This window comes from Mobula hypostoma, chromosome 21 (genome assembly GCF_963921235.1).
Source record: "Mobula hypostoma chromosome 21, sMobHyp1.1, whole genome shotgun sequence".
In the NCBI taxonomy this organism is placed as follows: domain Eukaryota; kingdom Metazoa; phylum Chordata; class Chondrichthyes; order Myliobatiformes; family Myliobatidae; genus Mobula; species Mobula hypostoma.
In genome coordinates, this window is record NC_086117.1 from 35,983,418 (window position 1) to 36,005,981 (window position 22,564).

The 22,564-nt window shown below is 41.0% G+C and overlaps 1 protein-coding gene across 3 annotated transcripts in view; it reads right to left on the reverse strand.

Moving 5' to 3' along the window:
* Positions 1 to 22,564, reverse strand: part of brinp1 (bone morphogenetic protein/retinoic acid inducible neural-specific 1) — a 423,443-nt gene that overhangs the window by 122,785 nt on the left and 278,094 nt on the right. For all 3 annotated transcript variants that reach the window (XM_063073794.1, XM_063073795.1, XM_063073798.1), the window contains exon 3: positions 18,347 to 18,537. In XM_063073794.1, the coding sequence (XP_062929864.1) occupies positions 18,347 to 18,537 (191 nt within the window). The remainder of the gene's footprint in view (positions 1 to 18,346; positions 18,538 to 22,564) is intronic.

A 22,564-nucleotide genomic window follows, 5' to 3' on the forward strand; every position in this document is an offset into this window, starting at 1 on the left:
GAAATATAGTAAAGAGGCATAAAAGAACAGCCAAGGCCAAGGTCAGATAGCCATTAATTTACAACAGTGGAGAAGTTTAAAAGAACATAAGGGCTGTTATGCCCTTTAGAACAGGACCCTTATGACCCTTATGCCAGAAGAACAGAAGGATTTTGATGTTATTGTGCTTTGTCCTGACAGAAAATGGAGGGGTTAAATTTTCTCTTCCTCTTTCTAACATGCTGAATGCTGTCATCATTTCCAATGTTTCTAGAGTTCCAGTATCTGTAGTATTTGGTGTTTTAGGTGTCAGGCATGGAAGAAATACAGGAAAACTGTATACTGAAAGAGCAAAATCCCTTGCAATTATACACTTTACTATTTCTCTGCTTCACCGGAGATTCCTTGAGGCAATGAAAAGACTACAAGACTATAAATTTGAAATAAAAATAGAAGCAGGAAGTGCTGAAAATACTTTGCAGATCTGGAAGGATCTGTGGAGAGAGCAAAGATGACCTTACATCAGAACTGGCCAACTATTCCAAGTTTTTAACACACACACACACACACACACACACACACACACACACACACACACACCCACAATCCAAAATGTTTGGCTTTGTGGTGCCTTCTGTAGTAATGGGGATGTGCAAATGTGTACATGTTGTTCATATACTGTATTTAAGGTAGATATTTCTGTTTATTTGTAATATGATTGTAACTACATTGTGGGGTGCATCACATTCTAATTCACGTGGTCCTAATTTAAATTTAGGGTAATTAAGATGGGATGTCCTGATGCCTTGAAAAGTGGGGTGGATTGCTCTCAGTGGAGGGGGGAGTCGGGGGAGGAGAGAAGGAGAGAGAGGTGGAGAGGGATGGGGAGAGGGAGGGAATTATATCGAACTGCCGAGAGTTCACACTGAACAAAGTATGGAGCTATTATTTTGTGTTCCTGGTAGATAACTTTTTGTAAATATAGCCAGTTTTCTTTTCGCTAATTTTCATAGGTTTGTTTATTTGATGCGCTGAATAACCACCCTTGCGTTTAAGTGCTAAGCGGCTCCAGTCATCTTTTCTTTGGTCACAGTCTATATATCGTAACAGACTGACAAGCCTATATGTAATCTATGGCTCCTTTTAATTTTGCAGGTTTTTTGAAATGGGTGATTTTTACCACCTGCTGAGAACAAAATCCTCCATGAGTGAATGGAAAATGGGATTAGCCACATTACCGCTATCCAATTTGGCAGCACTGGCATTAAAACGCACATAATTAATCGGATTGAAAATGCGGGCCAGATCAATCATGATAAATCTTAAGGGAGTTTTACCATAATTGGCCAACTACAGATGTTCATAGAGACTAAATCTGACTTTTCCCTCTGTATCGATCACTATTATAATTTTTTTTCTCTATTGAACAGCTTTAGGGAAATTTTCGACCAGAGCAAAAATGAACTCAATCCGACTTGCCAATCACAGAATTTTTTGTCAAGATCGGGGAATTTATGGTTGACTTGTCACATAGTTTTACTATTCAAAATGCTTTATAAATAAGAATAAAAATACAGTGGATGGGTAGAACTATGGAACAGAAATGATTCTATATCACAATTCAAATGGTAATGGTCCATGAGTTATTTGAATTATCTGATGCAAAGATTTCACTCTTACCTATTACTCTGTATATAGGAATGACTTTGGATAAACAGAGGGAAACTGATCATGAATTTTTAATGGATATAAACGATAATGGCAAGCATCACTCTGCCTGTCTGAAGGTTTGCAAATCTGTATGCGGTAAGAAGAAATGGCACTAAATAAAATGAGTGCAAGCTCATTGGCGTCAATATCATCTCTATATGACAGGCATAATTTCATCCACATGAAACACTGTCCTAGGAAAGCAGTATCCATTGTCTGAGATCCCCATCCAGGCCATGTTCTCTTTACTGCTGCTATCAGGTGGAAGGTGCAAGAGCCTCAGGACTCACACCACCAAGTTCAAGAACAGTTTCTACCCCTAAACAATCAGGTTCTTAAATAAAAGGGGATAATTACACTCACTTCCCCCATAACTGAAATTTTCCCACAATCAATGATCTCACTTTAAGGACTCTTTATCTCATTATCTCATGTTCTCATTATTCATTACTATATATTTATAATTGCATTTGCATAGTTTGTTGTCTTCTGCCCTCTGGTTGATCTTTTATTGATCCTGTTATAGTTACTATTCTACAGATGTGCTGAGTATGCCCACAGGAAAATGAATCTCAGGGTTGTAGATGGTGACATATAGGTACTTTGATAATTTACTTTGAACTTTAATTATGCTTCCTTCCCTATTGATTCAGTTCATAATCCAAAATTGCAATTCATCAGGAGCTTAGAATCTATTTGCCACTTCCCTGAATGACTCGCTGAGTATATACACGGAGCCACCAGGGCGAGGTCGAAGGCGCTCGGCAGAGGATGGCGCTCGGGAGGCTGTATCAGAGAGGCTGGTCGGAAGCTTCAAGTTTTCGGACAGATGGACTCAGTGTCAGCTGTGGTCAGCTGCTTCCAAGGCATCGGCAAGTTAACGGTGTCTGGAAGTTTATTGCAGGGAGTTTCTCCTTTTTGCCACCTGCTATCGGGTACTCGGGAGTCGATCGACTCAGGGACTTTTGATACTTTATTTACCGTGCCCATGGTTTGTTCTTCATCGAATTATGGTATTGCTTTGCACTGCTGTAACTATATGTTATAATTATGTGGTTCTGTCAGTGTTAGTCTTTGGTTTGTCCTGTTTTCTGTGATAATCACTCCGGAGAAACATTGTATAATTTCTTAATGCATGTATGCTTTTCTAAATGACAAATAAAGAGGACTGAGTGTTCTCATAATCTAAACCAAATCACATGAGGTCCTCAGTTCCATTTCTGACCTTTGATGAGTTAGATGAATGATCAAAACACACATTGGATGGGTTCTAAAAGACCAATGTATCTGAGGGGTTTGCAGCACCAGTGCCACCCTTTATAAACTACTGAGGAGAATTTCAGTGCGGAAGTGGTTAGTTTTCAAACTCAGCACAGATGAAGCCAATAAAATGGGATTTTGTCTCTCTTTTCAGGTGCCCTGATGCATTCGTGGTTGGTGAGTCCTACTTCCACTGAGCAAGGCAGGTAGGAAAATGTTTTTTAAGTATCTGCAAGTACGAATTGTATGCAGCTCCTGTCACCAGTCTGTAATAAAGACGTGACTGTCCGATGGTTGGGTTGAGTTGTTCTCCAATCTTGCCAACCATCAACCACCTGAGCTACACATTTCCCAAATTATTTCCAAGGTGTGACTATGTTGGAGAGGGAACACGGATATTGTCTGGAATGGAGCAATCTGTTAGAACAAGAAACTGGCTTTTGTTTTCCCTGGAGTAGGAGAAGGCTGAGGGATGTCCTGATGGAGGTATATAAAAATTATGAGCAAGATAGATGGGTAGATAGACAGAATCTTTCTCCAATGGAGGAAATATATAAGACAAGAGGGTATAGGTTTGAGGGAAAGGTAGGCTTACAGGGGCTCCTTTCAAACAGGAGGTGGAACACGCTGTCTGAAAAGGTAGTGGAGGCAGATACTCCCAAGTACTTGAATCACCAAGAGGCTATAGACCCAAAGCAGGTAAATGGGACTAGTGCAGGTAGGTGCAATGGGTGACAGATGTAGGTATGAAGGTGCCAATGCACAGGATTGAAAAAAGCTGCAGAGGGTTGTAAACTCAGCCAGCTGTATCATGGGCACGAGGCCACCCACCATCGAAGACATTTTCAATAGGTGATGAATTCCACTTCTATATTAAGGACAACCATCACCCAGGACATTCCCTCTTCTGATCGCTGCCATAAAGGAGCTTGAAAAATCACACTCAATATTTTAGGAACAACCTCTGTCCTTCCACCATTAGTTTTCTGAATTGACAATGAAACCATAAACACTATCTCACTAATTTTGTTCTCTTTTTGCAGTAATGTATTTCTTATTGTAATTTATCACATTTTTTGTGCATCACTATGTCCTGCTGCTGCAAAACAAAAAATTTCAAGACATATGTTAGTGATAATAAACCTGATTCTGATTTTGATTTTGAAAGGGACATACCCACACCTAAATGTAATCTAAATTTTGCTGCATGTGTGCGTTAGATGCCTTATTTCAAAGTTCAAAATGAACTTATTATCAAAGTAGATATATGTCACCAACTTTTCTTGTGGGCATATTCAGCAAGTCTATAGAATAGTAACTATAACAGGATCAATGAAAGATCAACCAGGGCGCAGAGGGCAACAAACTGTGCAAATGCAAGTATAAATAAATGGCCATAAATAACGAGAACATGAGATAATGAGATAAAGAGACCTTAAAGTGGGATCATTGATTGAGGGAAGATTTCAATGATGGGGCAAGTAAGGGAAGTTATCCCCTTTTATTCAAGAGCCTGATGATGGTTGAGCAGTAGAAACTGTTCTTGAACATGGTGGTGCGAGTCCTTAGGCTCTATCTGATGGCTGTAGTAAGAAGAGAGCATGACCTCGGTGGTGAGGATCTCTGATGATGGATGCTGCTATCCTATGACAACATTTCATGTAGATGTGCTCAATGGCTGGGAGGGCTTTACCTGTGATATACTGGGCTGACCCTACTACCTTCAATTGGATTTTCCATTCAAAGGCATTGCTGAGGAATTCAAACAGTAAGTTGCAACATTTGCAACAACATGACCAAGCATTCTATTTACTGAATATGTATTTATTTAGCAATCATACTCATAAGACACAATACAAAACATTTGTTAATCTCTGCTGCGTGTGCGATTTGCAACTTGAATGTGAGCAGACCTCCAGTGTTCGAACACTGACAGGTAACACGTGAGTAAGCCTGAGAGGGAGAAAAGACAAAGGAGCTGCTGCTTATTTTGTTGTCAGAGTTAAATACCAAACAATTAATGTTTTCAGAGGAGCTCAAGTTTGTTCTCTTATTACCTATTGTGTCAAATAACCGAAATGCCATGATTGGTGTTAGCCTGCCTTCCTACTAAGTATCGTCAAATATCCCTTCTCCTACTGTAAGTTTGCCAGCGTCACCCACGCTAATGGTTTAATTACAAGTTATTGGAAACTGTGCATATTAAAGAAAGCCGTTTTTGAGTCAACTTGCCACATTTTACTTTCCTACATGAACCAAGTATTAATGACTTGATTGAAATACAAGCGACACAAATGTTGTCAACGTTGATGCACAATTCCATATTTCTATGTTTAGCTGCTACAGTCGCAGAGTGTGGTGTCACATGAAACAGGCTACTAATTTGTAGAATGTGGGATGACTGCTTATTCATGCAAATGAAAGTTGTTATATTTAGAAATTACAGGCGCACATGAGTAAGACTGCTCATGCTGTTGCCGGATTTGAACCCTGATCAACAGTTCAGTATTAATTTAAGGTCAAGGCCAAAAGAGCCAAGGGTGAGATGCGGAGAATTTTATTTACAGAACCAACTGGATGTCACAATGCTGCAGCTAGAGAATAACAACCTGACCTCCAGTGTTTTTTGCATCGAGTTTGTGTATTCTTCCTAAAACTGCACGGATTTCCTCTGAGCTCATCCCAAAGGTGTTCAAATCGATGGGTTAAGTGACTGCTATAAATAGCCCCTAATCAATGGGTGGGTAGAAAAGTCTCGGGGGAGTGGACAGGAATAATGTGCGAATAAGGGATTAAGTCAGTATTAGGCAGGAGTTGGGGAGAATATATCTGGAGCAGCAGATAATGAGCAGGTCCATACCTGACGTGGGAGTTTCTTAACAGCCAGTCGGTCAGAATCCAGCACCAACATGACCATGTCAGGGAAAAAAAGACGAGATGGGCGAAGTTTAGAAACATTAAATGACAGGAGATACTGCAAATTTAGTCAAAAACAGTAAGCATATGTAAGGTTTAGAAAGGTGAGAAATTGGACAAGGCCTTGAAGGAAGCAGGTAGGAATTTAAAAAGGAAATCAAGAAGGACTAAGAAGGGCCATGAAAGGTTTTTGGCAAGTCGGGTTAAAGAAAATACTAAAGCATTTTATACATGCTTTAAGAACAAGAGGGTAAATAGGAAGAGGGTCAGAACACTGAAAGGCAAAGTAGGCAATTTATACCTGCACCCAGCGAAAGTGGGCAAGATACTTCTGGTCTTAAGGTCTTATACCAACTGAGTACTGTGGAGTCTGGTTAATTGGGACACATCAGTTGTGGCCGAAATAAATGGCTGCTCCAATTATCCGACGAAGTCCATGGATATAGTTAAATAGGTATAAAAAAGACCAACTACCCTTTAACTGAGTAAGAAATTATGTAATTAAATAAAATACAGAACAAACTAGAACACTGCCAATATTATTACAGTACTACAAAGCTGTGTTATTAGCCCTAATGGTTACTGGCAGAGGAATTCATCAAGTGTATGCTGGCATATTACTCGATTGACAAATTTATCCCCTTAAAGCATAAGGTTTAACACTTTTCCTAATAACTAACAATTTCTTTTTATCCTGATATACTTGACCAACACAACACAGTTATGTAATCCATTGCCTTCTTTGAACCTGATAGTGTTACTTATTTGTAACAAAGGGAGGCGTCAGTCACTGCATAATTAAAAAAAGGCCCATTTCATCAGCATTATAGAAATCATCTGCACAACATTTTTGAAGAAACTTAGGGAAGTTTTGTAGATTTCTATGTTTCTCACTTACAGCATCAGTAATACCTTTCTCGCCATGTGTTTTCTTGAACTTAATGTGGTGTCTACATTACTACCAACCATCTGTTGCCGTAAAATCTTCATGACCCAGCTTCTGAACTAGCTTCTCTGACTTGTCTTTTAACATTGGTCCACCGACATGCACACCTGATCCAGTTACAATGAAAAACCAGTTGAGGGCCTCTTCAATGTCTGAATGCTAACCTTCAAGCTTTCGTTTTTTTTTCGTAAACACTAGGAATTCTGCAGACGCTGGAAATTCAAGCAACACACATCAAAGTTGCTGGTGAACGCAGCAGGCCAGGCAGCATCTCTAGGAAGAGGTACAGTCGACGTTTTGGGCCGGACTCATGTCCTGACGAAGAGTCTCGACCCGAACTGTTGACTGTACCTCTTCCTAGAGATGCTGCCTTGGCTGCTGCATTCACCAGCACCTTTGATGTGTGTTGCTTTCGTTTTTGGGATGTTCCCTGTGGTCTCTCGCATAATGCTCATTCTTTTCACAGTTTATCAGGCTAATGTATCAAGCATGCAGTTGGAGATTATGGCACTCTAGTTATCTCGGCCAGCTAACCAAGAGTGATGTTAGGCAGATGGCTTTTAATTTGATTTGTTAGGGCATCCTTTTTGGCTTTTGTCAAATCGTTTTGTGGTAAGGGTCTCAAAAATATTTGAATCAAAATTTAAAAAAAAATATTTATGGCTTTTTGAATTGGCGTCCATCGGCTCAAATGGATAACATAACACTAACCCATGCAACTGATGCCACTGTTGGCTCTAGGCATGGTATAGTGTCTAACGGCCACACAAGTGCATGAGTAAGAGTCTCCTGCCCCAAATAAGCGGCATAGTGTCCCAAATAAATGAAGTGAGGCCCAGCTAGTTTCTTGATTTGTTTGTCTTCTTTAAGACTTGTCCCAAATAAATGGCAGTCCCAATTAACCAAAAGCCCAATTAACTGGAATCCACTGTACTTTGCATATCTGTCAAGAGGGTGATAAGGTATGTTGACCTCAAACATAAGGAGGTATTGGAATCCTGAAGAGTATGAAAATAGGTAAACCTCAGACGTTGATAGCATATATTCATGGGTACTGAAAGAGACAGAAAGATTTTTACAGAGATCCTTGCATCCTCTTTAGTCACAAGCAAGATCACAGAGGACTAGCAGATAGCTAATGTTGTTCCTTTGTTTAAAAAAGGTAATAGAGACAAACCAGGCATTTGTAGGCCAGAGAGTCTTATATCACTGGTTAGGGAATTATTAGAGAAGAATCTTAGCGATAGGCTCTACTAACATCTGGAAAAGCATCGACTTATTAGGGATAGTCATCATGGTTTTGTGTGGTGCATGTCTTACAAATCTGATTGCGTTTTCCAAGGGGTTGACAAGGATGTGGGGCAGTGACCGTTGTACTCATGGACATCAATAAAACATTTGACAAGGTCCCTCATGACTGAGTCAGAAAATTGGAATGTAGAGGGGGTGGGTAGCTTGCAATCAGTATTGGTTTGGCCATAGAATACAGTGGGTAGTGGAGAAGGGGAGTTACTCTGATTGGAGGTCTGTGACTAATAATGTTCCACAAGAGTCAGTCCTGGGACCTATATTTGGATAAAGATGTAGTGTGTTGATTAGTAAGTTTATAGACTCTTACAAAGTTGCAGACAGAGAGAAAGGTTGTCAAAGAATTCAGTTGGATATGTGTGAGCAGAGAAATAGCAGATTGAGTTTAATACAAACAACTGTGAGGTATCTGGGAGGTTAAGTACACAGTAAATGGCAGGACCTGTCACAGCAATGATGTATGAATCTTGGGTGCAAGTTCACAGCTCACTGAAGGTGGTAGCACACATAGATGGGGTGGTAACAAGGACTTAAGTCATACTTGCCTTCATCAGTTGGGTTACTGTGTATATAATTCATGTTGTAGCTGCATGAAGCTTTGGTTTGGGCACTTTTGGACAACTGTGTGCAATTCTAGTCACCCCACTATAGGAGACACAGAAGATTTGGAAAAGTTGAAGAGAAGGCTCACTTAGATATTGCTTGGATTAGTATGATCTATAAAGAGAGTTCGGACAAATTTGGATTGTTTTCTCTTGAGTGTCAGAGGTTAAGAGACAACCTAACAGTAGTACAAAAACGAATGAGAGGCATAGACAGAGTAAATAGTTGAATCTTTCTTGCTGTATGGAATTGTCAATACTACAGAGCATCCCTCTCACAGGTGGTGGGTGGGGGGAGGAGTTTAAAGGGGATTTACATTTCTTTGACACTGAAAGCGGTAGGTGCCTGGAATCTGAGCAAGGGAGGTAGAAACAACAGCAACATTTAAGGGGCATTTAGACAGGCACATGAACAGGTAGCGTATGGAGGGAGTTTGAATTGCACCCAATCAGAGAACATCACCGCGAGAAGAAGTGACTTCACACAGCTCCGTGATTGAAGATTAAAAAAGCAGCTCTTTGTGACTGTTTTTTCGGAATCTGAATTGCACCCAATCAGTGCATGGGAGCGCAGGAAGAAGAGACGACTTCACACAGGTCTGTGATTGACAATGAGAAAAGCAGCACTACGCGGCAGTTTTTGGAGTCTCAATTGCGCCCAATCAGTGAACGGGTGTGGGAGAAGAATATTGAAAAAACTAGTGCTTCGTGGCAGCTTTCAGAGTTTGAAATGCGCCCAATCAGTGAACAGGATTCATTAACAAGGATGAATAAGAATAAGGCAGGGGCAAGTGGAGTAGCCATTGTGTGTGTGGGCCAGTGTTAAGTGAGAATTCTGGGAGACCTCCAGCCTCGCAGTTAACCACACTGAGCTGCAACTCCTCAGAGAACATGTTAGGAGAACTGGAATTGCAGCCCAATAACCTTTAGCTCATATGGGAGACTAACACATAGCAGCTACAGGGAGGTAGTCACTATTAGTTTGAAGGAGGCAGGTAAATGGGAGACTGTCAGGAGAAGAAAGGAAAATGGATAGCCAGTACATAGTAACCCTGTGGCCATTCCCCACAATAGTAAGTATAACATTTTGGATACTGTTGAGAGGGACGACCTACCACTGGGAGCCATAGTGACTCGGTCCATGGCGTTGTGTCTCAGAAGAGAAGAGAGACAAAGAGGACTGCAGCAGTGACATGAGATTCCAGAGTCAGAGGAACAGAGACAAAATTCTGTGGATGCCATAGAGACACCTGGATAGTATGTTGCTTCGTAAGTGCCAGGGTCAGGGATGTCTCGGATTGGATCCATGACATTCTCGATAGGGGGAGGAAACAACCAGAAGTCTTGGTACATATTGGAATCAATGAAAAGGTAGGGAAGCCAAGGAGGTCCTGAAGAAATATTTTAGGAAGCTAGGTAGAAAGCTGAAAAACAGGAGTTCCAGGGTAGTAATCTCTCAATTGATGCCTGTGCCAGTAACCAGTGAAGATAAGAATAGCAGCATTTGACAGATAAATGCGTGGCTGAGGAAATGGTGCAGGGGGCAGGGGTTCATATTTCTGGATAATTAGGATCTCTTCTGGGGAAGGTACGACCTGTACAAAAGGAACAAGTTACACTTGAACCTAAGGGGGACCAATATCCTTGCTTGCAAGTTTGCTAGAGCTGTTTGGGAGGGTTTGAACTAATTTGGCAGGAGGATAGGAACAGGACGGCTGAGGATGGGGCGGCTGGTTTACATAGAGGCAGGGTGTAGTGGGACTTCTGGCCAGGACAGGCTGATAACAGGACACAATTGCAGATAACAGGATGATTTGCAATGTAAAAGTGGAACAAAATCAAAAAGTTCATGAATACAGGACTGAAGGTGTTATATTTTGAATATACGTGGTATACAGAATAAAGCAGATGAACATGTAGCAGAGTTAGATTAGCATGTATGATGTTGTGAGCATCACTGAATCCAATCTGAAGGACGATTATAGCTGTGGGTTAACAATCCAAAAACACACATTGTACTGAAAGGACAGGCAGGTAAACAGAGGAAATGGGATGGCTCTGTTAGCAAAAAGTGAAATCAAATCATTAGAAAGATGTGACGTAAGATTGTAAGGTGGAGAATCCTTGTGGGTAGAACTAAGAAACTGTAAGGCTAAAAAGATCCTGATGGGAGTTATATACAGTCCTCTGAACAGTATCAACGATGTGAGCTACAAAATCACAATGGGATATAGAAAATGCACGTCTAAAGGGTAATGTTCCGAGAGTCATGGTGATTTCAATATGCAGGTAGATTGGGAAAATCAGGTTGGTGCTGGATCCTAAGAGGGTCAATTTGTAGAATGCCTACAAGATGGCATGGTTGAGCCCACTAGGGGATCAGCTATTCTGGATTAGGTGTGGTGTAATCAACTGGAACTGATCAGCGAGCTTAAGGGAAAGGAACCCTTCAGGACCAGTGATCATATGATAGAATTCATCCTGCAGTTTGAGAAGAAGCTAAAGTCAGGTTTATCAGTGTTACAATGGAGTAAAGGGAATTACGGAGGCATGAGAGCAGAGCTGACCAAAGTTGATTGGAGGGGTGCACAAGCAGGGATGACAGCCGAACCACAACGGCTGGAGTTTCTGGGAGCATTCTGGAAGGCTCAGGATAGATACATCCCAAAGAAGAAGAAGGATTTTAAAGATATGATAACGCAACTGTGGCTGACAGGGTAAGTCAAAGCCAATATAAAAAACAAAGTGAGGTCATTTAATAGAGAAAAAATTAGTGTGAAGTTAGAGATTGGGATGCCTTTAATAACCAACAGAAGGCAACTAAAAATGTCATAAAGAGGGAAGAGATGGATTGAGAAGGTAAGCTAGCTAATAATATTAAATAGGGCACTAAATTTTTTTTCAGATATATAAAGGGTGAAAGAGAAGTGAGAGCAGATATCGGACTGCTGGAAATGAAGTTGTGTCTATGGTGAGGAAGGCAAATGCAATGTTAGCATTCATTTGAAGATGACTAGAATATACCAGAGTATCAAAGAAAAGATGTACTGGCATTGGAGAGAGTTCAAAGGAGGTTCATGAAAATGATTATGGGATTGAAAAACTTATCATATGAGGAGTGATTGATGGCTTTGGGCCTGTACTGACTGGAATTAGAAAAAAAAAATGTTGGTGGGGGGGCTCTCATTGAAACCTATCGAATATTGAAAGGCCACGATTGAGTGGGAGTGAAGAGGATGTTTCATATGGTGGGGGATTCTAGGACCCAAGGACACAGCCTCAGGGTAGAGGGACATCCATTTATAGACAACAGACAACAGACAATAGACAATAGGTGCAGGAGTAGGCCTTTCGGCCCTTCGAGCCAGCACCGCCATTCATTGTGATCATGGCTGATCATCCACAATCAGTATCCAGTTCCTGCCTTATCCCCATAACCTTTGATTCCACTATCTTTAAGAGCTCGATCCATCTCTTTCTTGAAAGCATCCAGAGACTTGGCCTCCACAGCCTTCTGGGGCAGAGCATTCCATATATCCACCACTCTCTGGGTGAAAAAGTTTTTCCTCAACTCCGTTCTAAATGGCCTACCCCTTATTCTTAAACTGTGGCCTCTGGTTCTGGACTCACCCATCAGCGGGAACATGCTTCCTGCCTCCAGCGTGTCCAATCCCTTAATAATCTTATATGTTTCAACAAGATTCCCTCTCAGCCTTCTAAATTCCAGAGTATACAAGCCCAGTCGCTCTAATCTTTCGACATATGACAGTCCCGCCATCCCAGGAATTAACCTTGTGAACCTACGCTGCATTTAGAATGGAGATGAAGAGGAATTTCTATAACCAAAAGGTGGAGAATCTGTGGAATTTGTCACCAGAGGCGGCTGTGGAGGCCGTGTCATTTGGTATATTTAAGGCAGAGGTTGATAGAATCTTGATTAGTCAGGGTATGAGGGGATACGGGGAGAAGGTAGGAGAGTGGGGCTGAGAGGGAAATGGATCAGCCATGACAAAATGGCAGAGCAGACTTGATGGGCCAAATGGCCAAATTCTGCTTACAGTCTTATGGATATGGACCATGTACAGGCACGTAGGGTTAGTTTCGATTGGCATCATGGTAAGCACAGATATCATGGATCAATTTTACTTAAGTTTATTTATTGAGATACGGTGTAGAATAGAGGCTAGCATAACACTTTACAGTACAGGTGAACTGGGGTTCAATTCTCACCACTGCCTGTAAGGAATTTGTATTTCCTCCCCTTGATCCCGTGGACTTCATCTGGGTGCTCAGGTTTCCTCCATCATTCCAAAGACATACTGGTTGGTAGGTTATTTGGTCATTGTGAATTGTCCTGTGATTAGACTAGGGTTAAATTGGGAGATTGCTGTGCGGCAAGCCTCAGAGGGCCAGAAGGACCTATTCTGTGCTGTAAGAGAGGGTAGCTCTATTCAAGTAAAAGAAGATGGCTGCAATTTGGTGAGAGTCTGAGCAGTGATCCCAGTGAAGGCTTTTTAATGAATTAAGATGATGTCCCTATGACAAGCAGAGAGGAAGATCTCCGGAAACCTGTTAAGCCTGGGAAGTAGTCTAAATATATAAGGTGTACAACTTGATTATATTATTTAAAGAACCAACCTGCTGCAAGGGACAAAAGTCAAAGTCAAGTTTATTGTCATATGCACAAATAAGCAACATTCACAAGATAAACATAAATTAAGCAAAATTTTACCAAGAAATATAAATGTAACCAAAAAAAAAATCAAAGTTCACTGTAGTGCACATGGTCATTGCATTGCCTGAATGGCATTGTTTATGATGGATTTGAAAGGTTTAAATTTCTAGCAAATCATCTGATCGCCATGTATTTTCATTTTTATTTAAATCCCAAATATCTGGTGTCTCTAAGAGGGAGAGCAGTAAAACCAAGAAATATAGAATTTTCTGAGATTTTGTGACTCCAAAGTATCAGATAAAAACATGGTTAGCATGACAATCTTATCTTATAATAACAGAGGAGACTACTGCTGTTCATACTGCTGATGCATGACTGTGTCGCAGGATTCAGCTCATACTGTGTTATCAAGTTTATGGATGACACAACAGTGGTTGGCCTCATCAACAACAATGATGAGTCAGAGTACAGAGAAGAAGTGGAGCCGGTTGGTGGACTGGTGTGAGAACAACCTAAGTCTGAACATGGAGAAGACAAAGGAAATCATTGTGGACTTCAGGAAGGTGAAGACAAACCACCCCTCTTCTGTGAATACATTGCTCCTCCATAGGCAGAGTTAAATGCACCAAGTTCCTGGGAGTGCAAATCACGGATGACCTCACCTGGTCCCTTAATATCACCTCCCTGAGCAAGAAGGCAGCGCAGTTCCTCCACTTCCTAAGATTGAGAAAAGCAACGTGCCCCTCAAATGCATTTTACAGGAGCACCATTGGGAGTGTCCTGACAAGTTGCATCTTCATCTGGTATCACAGCAGCTGAGCATCAGACAAGAAATCCCTGCAAAAGCCTGTCAGAACAGCTGACAGGACCATTGTGGTCTCACCACCATTTGTCGGGGACTTTTACCTGGAGTGCTGCATACGCAGGGCCCTCAGTATTATTAAGGATCCCAGCCATCCATCCAGCATCCTCCTTGAATTTCTACCATCAGGCAGGAGACTCTGATGCATAAAAACAAGAACGGTCAGGATGGGGAACAGTTTCTTCCCTCAGGCCGTTACGCTTTACTCCTTGCCACTTCGCATTCAAAGTGTTACTGGTTCATCTGTTCCCTACCCTACAATATTTAATTTATGCACTTTGGTTTGTTAATTTATGTGTAATCCATCTGTAGATTTCTTACATGTTTTCATAAATTATTATGTGTTATGTGTGCTATGTATACTACAGTGTTTTACATCCTGGTTCACAGAAACGTTTCATCTGATGGTATACGTGAATATAATTAAATGATAATAAACTTGACTTGACTTGACTTGAACTCAGCCTATTACATCCCTGCTGGTTCCAGAGTAAACCTATTAGTACCAATCCCCAGATCCTGTTCACCTGCGACTGTGTGTCCCTCGCATGCTCATCAACTTTTCTCCTTTGATACTTTGGTCATTGGCCTACATGAAGCTGTAAGTTACCATGGCCAATAAAACAATCAGCATATCTTTCAAATGGGAGCAGCCATAGGGATGCCACATGAACACGGAGAGGTCTTCTAAACTCTACACATACAGACCCCAAAGTCAGGGTTGAACCAGAGTCCCTAGAGTAGTGCAGCAGCAGCAATAAATTCTGAACCCCTCAACAGAGAAATCGAAAGCAGTTCCAGTCCTGAAAATTCATCCCTTATTAGCCCATATTATTCATTGTTATTTTATTTGCTTGAGATTTATGATTATTGCAGAATAATGAACAGTTCTGGGCAGTATATTTGGTTTTTTTTCATGACTACACTCAACTGGCTAATCCTGTTTCATCTTGGATGGCTGATAAAGTTTAATTCAGAGGTTTGAAGTAGAGCAAAATCCCATTAGTTGTTAACGATTAAAAAGATTAATTTAATTTGTCACATGTATATCGAAACATACAGTGAAGTACGTCAGTTGCATCAAATCAAATCAGCGGGGATTGTGCTGGGCAGCCCGCAACTCTCACCAAACTCACAACTTACTAACCCTATTTGTTCATCTTTGCAATGTGGGAGGAAACCAGAGCACCCAGAGGAAATCTACGTAGCCATGGGAAGAAAATATAAACTCCTTACAGCCGGTGGCGGGAATTGAACTCCGATTAGTGATTGCTGGAACTGTAATAGTGTTACACTAACCGCCACACTATCGTGAGTTGAATGGGTTTTGCAATTACTTAATGGAAACATTCTGAATGTGTCCTGACCCACAGGATAGAACCACCATATGGTGTCATGAAAGCAGTTTGGTGCAATATAATAAGTCAGAACTTGCTTTAGTCCATGTGTTTCTGGAAAGAGAAATTCCAGACATTGGGATTTAAGTCAACAACAAAAACAAAAGCCTGATTGTTCGTTATTATTTATCGTTTCTCAAAAGTAGATCTTGGTGCCACATTCATACAAAAACATTGGTTGTCCCCATCAAAATACTATGGACAAATATAATTTAAAGTATGGAAAAGAGTACCTCACCTTGAAATGTGTCACACAGTGAATTACACTTTGGCATACTGGGGAATAAATTTGCCCTTGGACACCAGCGCGGCACTGGCATCAGTGTTTAGGGCACCATGAGTACCTAGCTCCAAATCTGCAGTTTTTACCAAAGTCAGTGAAAACAAATGTTAGGCAGTCAGCATAACCAACAGATAATTCCTTTTGGTTACAGTCTCACGATACAGCATTTTGGATCTTTACAAAATGCAATCGGGGATGATCAGGGATAATGCCAGTTTGAATTGTTAAGAAATAACAAATCCAGAGCTCTTCATGCTACTGAGGACATTTAAGGATTGGAGATGAAGACTTCTATGTCACCAGTCTGCTCAATTCAACAAAAATCTTCTGGCTTCATTGAAGTTTTTCTCAAAGCCTTATAAACTATAAGTTAGGATTATGATTTCTGTTTTTCAAAATTTCTTCCTCTACAGACTGAAAGGTAATCTGTTCCCATGAGCAGATCCATTTTGGTCAACTATCTCTGCTCCACTGCTGTCACTGATCTAATTTCACCAATAAAATGTCTCTGTCAGATTTTCAAGAGAAATTGCCTTTGTTTTTAATAGCAAACTCTCTTGAAAATCTGACAGAGACACTTTAACATGTGCATTTGAGATTGTTCTCTAATTGCCTTTGTTTTTAATAGCAATCAGAGAACAATTTTAAATGCACTTATTAATGAATTTACCAGCACCAAGGCATATGTAGAGTGAATTGACAGTTTATTGATTCACTGTGTCCCCTTGTCCATAGCATTGCAGACATGGCACCTAATTCATATTAATTATTTCCGAGGTGTACCTCTGACAGCTTTTTGCCACAGTCATCCCTTTCACAAACTCTTGCTACCGTTCCTCTTCTGTCCCTCTTCAGCTGCAGGTCTGCATTTGATTGATTTTCATCCACTCCTTTCCTGGCTGCAAATTTCTCTCGCAAATTAAATATTCCAAAATTTTGAACTTGGAGAAGTTTGTTCATTCTACCCTGCATATGAATGCTGGATGTGATTATTAAACTGCAAAGCTTGCTTAAGAAACCAAATCACAAGGACAGAGTAAATCTAATAAACCAACAAGACCCATTAACCCCTGTGGAAGCAATTACCCAAATAAAAATCATTACATTTTTAAAATTCAAGTAATATATTCAGAAAGAAAATCCATTACTTTAATAGAATTCAATGCTAGCTCCAGCCAGAAAAAATATTTTTAATTAATTTTTGGGTTATGAGTGTCAGTAGCAAGCCCAGGATTTATTGCCCATCTCCAGCTCCCTTGTAAATGATTCATTAGGTTGCCTTGCTCAGCCACTGCACTCTGTGAAGCAAATGTATTCTCATGGAGTGGGTTATGCAAGGATTACCAGGAATTTTGACCCTGCAATGATAAAGGAAAGTCAAAATCTATCGAAACTACAGCTGGGTGACTAGGGAGAAACAATTCATTGTCCCAGTTCACAAGCTCTAGTTTATAGTTTTCACTTTTTAGCCTGGACAATAATGCTGCCCTTCAATATAAAATCTTCAAGGTCCGCTGGCCAAAGGCACAATCAATGCCTGGCATTAGATTAGCAATCAGGTAAACCACCAGAAGAGTTTTTTTTAGGGCTTCAGGAGTTGTATTATTTGTCTCAAAGCCGCTAGGGACCTGGGCTATGTACAGTCAGAAGATCAAGCAGTCAGGTAACATAGGTTTGGTGTTTCCTTGGATAGTTGAGATGCAGCATGGAATAAACCCTTCCGGCCCTTCGAGCCACTCTGCCCAGCAATCCCCCTGATATAATCCTCAATATGGGATAACTTACAATGAGAAATTAACCTACCAACTAGTACGTCTTTGAGAGGAAACCAGAGCACCCAGAGAAAACCCACAGAGTCACAGGGAGGACATACAAACTCAGAACGCCTCAAAGGACCCACTGGATAGAGGCTTAAACCAATGAGATATTTGAGAGATCAGATAGCTTGGGGAGACTCGTGAATGATGAAGTGTTGGGTATCTCACTGGACCATAGAGAAGGGTTAGCTCAGTCGTGCTGTGAAGGCACCTCAAGGGATGAGCTCAGTATGACAATTCCTTTGTGGGCTCACAATCCCAATCTGTTACAAAGGCGGTTTTTCCCAACAGCACTGAAATGTGTGAGCCTAGTTCCTCCTGTATCATCAGGAATTAAGCAATTTGACGCAAATCCAGGGTGTGAATAATGACAAATGTACAAGTGGGACAGAAGCATAAAGTGGCCAGCTGAATTTTAAAGTGTTGCAAAGCAACCTGAAAATGAACGTCATCGTGTTTTGCACAGTACTAAGTACACTTACAATTACATGTGGCTGAAGTAAACGTCTCCACTTGATTTAATTTCTAGGCCACCGTGCTCCTTCATGAAAGAACACTCAAAAGGCAATGTAAGTAACTGTATCAGCTCACCTCCAAGGACTGCAGATGACAGGACATGTGTTCCGTACTTTCGGATAATGGTGTCAATCACTTGCTGGGTTGAAGGCCTTCTTCCAAGCAAGCGAATGCTTCTTTGGAATTCAGGCATCAGTGGGATAGGATTCCGGATTAGGTCCCTCCTCTCGACTGCAGTATTTCTCACCTTCCATCGTGCAAACTCTCTGCAATAACAACATTAGAAAGGTCAAAATAACCCCAGCAAATACTATCCTTCTCTTTAGGCTGAACAATGAAAACATGACCCTCTCAACTGACCTTTGAAGAGCCAGTGATAGCTGTAGTGTGGACTTGCCAAAATTTGCTAATGATTATTTTACTCTAGTGTTACAGATTTTCAAAGTTCAGTAACAATTATTGCATTAATAGGCTGAACATGTTGAAGATTTCTGAGATACCAAGTGAGGAAGTAAAACAAAAAACTTCATAGAATCAGAAAAGTATATCACAGAAACAAGTCATTTGGCCCATTTAATCTGTGCTGAACCATTTAAACTGCCTACACCCATTGACTTGCAACAGGACCATAGCCCTCCATACCCCTCCCATCTATATACCTATCCAAACGTCTCGAACTTTGAAATCGAGCTCGCATGCACAACCTGCGCTGGCAGCTCGTTCCACACACTCGTGACTCTCTAAATGAAGAAGTTTCCCCTCATGTTCCCCTTAAACTTTTCACCTTTCACACTTAACCCATGATCCTTAGCTGTGTTCCCACCCAACCTTAGTGGGGGAAAAACCTGGCTGCATTTAAATACTTTAAACAAAAATAATGTAAAATATGTATTTTGCACATAGGTAAAAATAGTGATTCCCTTTTATAAATACAAGCTTGTCAAAACTTAACTTCTAAGAAACCAAGTTAGTAAATAACTTTGATTTATTTGAGCAATGAAATCTTCTGCTTGACAGAATTTCAGTAGATTGCCTTTTCCAAGGTCAGAAAGGTAGACGGCATTTATCATGTTGTACAAGCTGTTCAAAACTCAGTTACCCATTGTGTAGTTTTACAGGGTCAACTGCAAAAAAGTGGTTTGTAGAATAGTAAAATCTATTTACAGATTTCCAGAAGATGTCAAGCAGTGCAACCTGTTGAGGATTCAGGCATTCCAGACTCTGAACCTACACCTTTAGGTACACCACTGGATATTTTGACAATTACAACCATAAAATCCAAGTTTTTTCTTCAATTAATTTTAAAAATCTGGGCTTGATAGCAAGGCTGGCATTTATTACCTAACCCCAATTTGCCTCTCAGGGAGCTTCTTGAACCGCTGCATGCATTATGGCAAAGGTGATCTCATAGTGCTGCTGTGGGAGGAGTTCCACGATTTAAAATCTGTAATGATGAAGGACTGTCGATATAATGTGACACCACTTGTTGTGGTGTTTCCATGTACCTGCTGTCCTCACACTTGATAGTAGAGGTTGCAGTTCGGTAGGTGATATCAGAATAGCTAAAGTGAGCAACCACACTGTACAGTCAAACAATACTATGGATGTTCAGGGTAGCTGCAGGATGCCAATCAAATTGAGGATTTTGTTCTGTCTGGTGTCAAGCTTCCTAAGAGTGGAACACTTTCCACTTGCTTGCACTCATCCAAGTATGCTAAATGTATTCCATAATGTACCTGACCCTTGCTTTGTGGTTGTTGGAAAGAATTTGGGATGACCTGTGAGTCACTCGTCACAAGACACCAGGCCTCTGGCCTGCTCCTGTGGACAAGTGTTAGCTCAGTTGAGTTTCTAGTCAATGGTTACCTTTGGAATATAGATGGGAGGAGGGAGTGGTTCTTGTTGATGGTGGTGTCATTGAATGCCAAGAACAATTCATTGGAAACTTTGTAAGCTATGAGGTTACACATCACAGCATGGTAAAATCATACTGTTGCTGCTGCTGACGTTCAACAAAATCTCATGGATTATCAGTTGGCCAGATCTACTTGAGATCTCTCCCGTTCAGTATAGTTGCAGAGCCACATAAATAAATAAGTGATGGAGAGTGTGCTCGGTGTGAAGATGGGCTGACACTCCACAAGGAATGCACCATTTTCATTTCTAGCACTGGTTTCATCAACAGCTGCACTAAACCCAATGCGGAGGTACAGTTACACCCAGACATTCTACCATTTTAATGCACCATTCCTAACAGTCACACTTAGAAGACAACAAAAAATGATTTGGTATATGAGATCAGAAGTTAGAAATAAGTGTGTATTCAAGAGCTCTACATCCACAGAGAAATTGATTTGAAAAACATTGCAAAAATCTTTAATCAAAGAGCAAAATGTTAATGGGTAGAGATATAGGAGTAGCTTTATGCACAGGTTGGTCAATAATTTTCTTTGATATATCATTCGCAAATAGGGTGTAGGACAGGTGATGAGCATGGTGGTCACTGGTGGACTAATATTCAGAAGACAGGATTTGCTTTTGGGGAAACCCGGGTTTGAATTCCACCATGGGAACTGACGACTTCAAAAGCTCTTCATAAAACTGTAATTAATGCTAGTTATCAGTAATGGTGAGCAAAAACCTATCTTAGTGTCTTTCAGCAAAGGAATCAGAATCAGAATCAGGTTTAATATCACAGGCATATGTCGAGAAATTTGTTGTCTTTGCAGAAGCAGTGGATTGCAAAACATGATAATAAAAACTATGAATTACAGTAAGAGGAGTAGAGAGCGAGTTTGTGCATCTGGCAGGAGTAATGGATGTTGGGAATAGATAGATAAATATTGATCCCAAAGGAAATTATAGAGTCACAATGGCATTACAAGTGCACAGATATACAAGTCCTAGAAGAAAAGTACAAAAGAATAAAAATAAGTTACCTTAAAAATAAGATGTGTAAGATTTACAAGCCAAAGATTACAAGATTACTTCCCTGGCTGTAGGTTGACTCATTATAGAGCCTGATGGCTGAGGGTAAGAATGTCCTCATATAGCCCTCTTTGAAGCAGTGCAGTTGTGTTTGTCTATTACTGAAAGTGCTCCTCCGTTCAGCCAAGGTGGCGTGCAGGGGGTGAGAAACATTGACCAGATTTGCCAGGATTTTCCAGAGGGTCATTTGTTCTAACACAACCTCCAGTATGTCCAGTTTATTGAGCCTGTTGACATCACCGGTAATGACGCCATTTGCCCAGCACATCACCGCATAGAAGATTGTGGACTGGTAGAACATGTGGAGAAGAGACCTGCATGCTCCAAAGGACTTCAGTCTCCTCAGGAAGTAGAGGTGACTCTGTCTTTTCTTGTACACAGCCTCTGTGTTGGTGCTCCACTCAAGTCTGTCGTCCAGGTGCACCCACAGGTATTTGTAGGTCCTCACCACATCCACGTCTCACCAGCAATAGTAAGAGGGAGTAGTGCAGGCTTGGTCAGGTGAAGCACTGCAGGAGGGATGTGTGACAGGTGGCAGCATAGGAGTGCTGGGGCAGGGGCCGGTGTGGGTGCAGACACACCCAGTCCTGTGACACCAGCCAAGCTCACTTGCTTCCAAATAATTGGTTTATTGAACATTCCAGAATGTCTCTTTGGTGCCCTCTGCTTCTTCTCCTCTCCCTTCCCCTTTTCCCAACTATGATTCCTTTCCCCTTGCCCCTTTCCCACTCTCAGTCCACAGTAGAGACCCGTTATAGAATGAGGTTTATCATCACTCAGATATGTCACAAAATTTGTTTTTTTTTAGCTGTAGCAGTACAGTGCAATACATAAAATCAATACAGTACTGAACAAAAGTCTTAGGCACCCTAGCTATATATACGAGGGGTGATTGATAAGTTTGTGGCCTAAGGTAGAAGGAGTCAATTTTAGAAAACCCAGCAAATTTATTTTCCAACAAAGTCCCCTCCTACATGAACACACTTAGTCCAGCAGTCGTGGAGCCTACAGACCCCATCAGGGTGATTGATAAATTCATGGCGTAAGGTAGAAGGAGGTGAGTTATTAACTTCAAGCTTTCTGCATCATCACTCAAAGAATTGAACTGCACATGCATGTAATGAGAGAGTCTTGGACCTCCAGGTGGTCCACAGCAGGGGTGATTGATAAGTTTGTGGCCTAAGGTAGAAGGAGATTAGTTATACTGCTCTTATTACATGCACGTGCAGTTCTACTCTTTGAGTGAAAATGCAGAAAGTTTGAAGTTTCTCCTCATCTCCTTCTACTTTAGGCCACAAACTTATC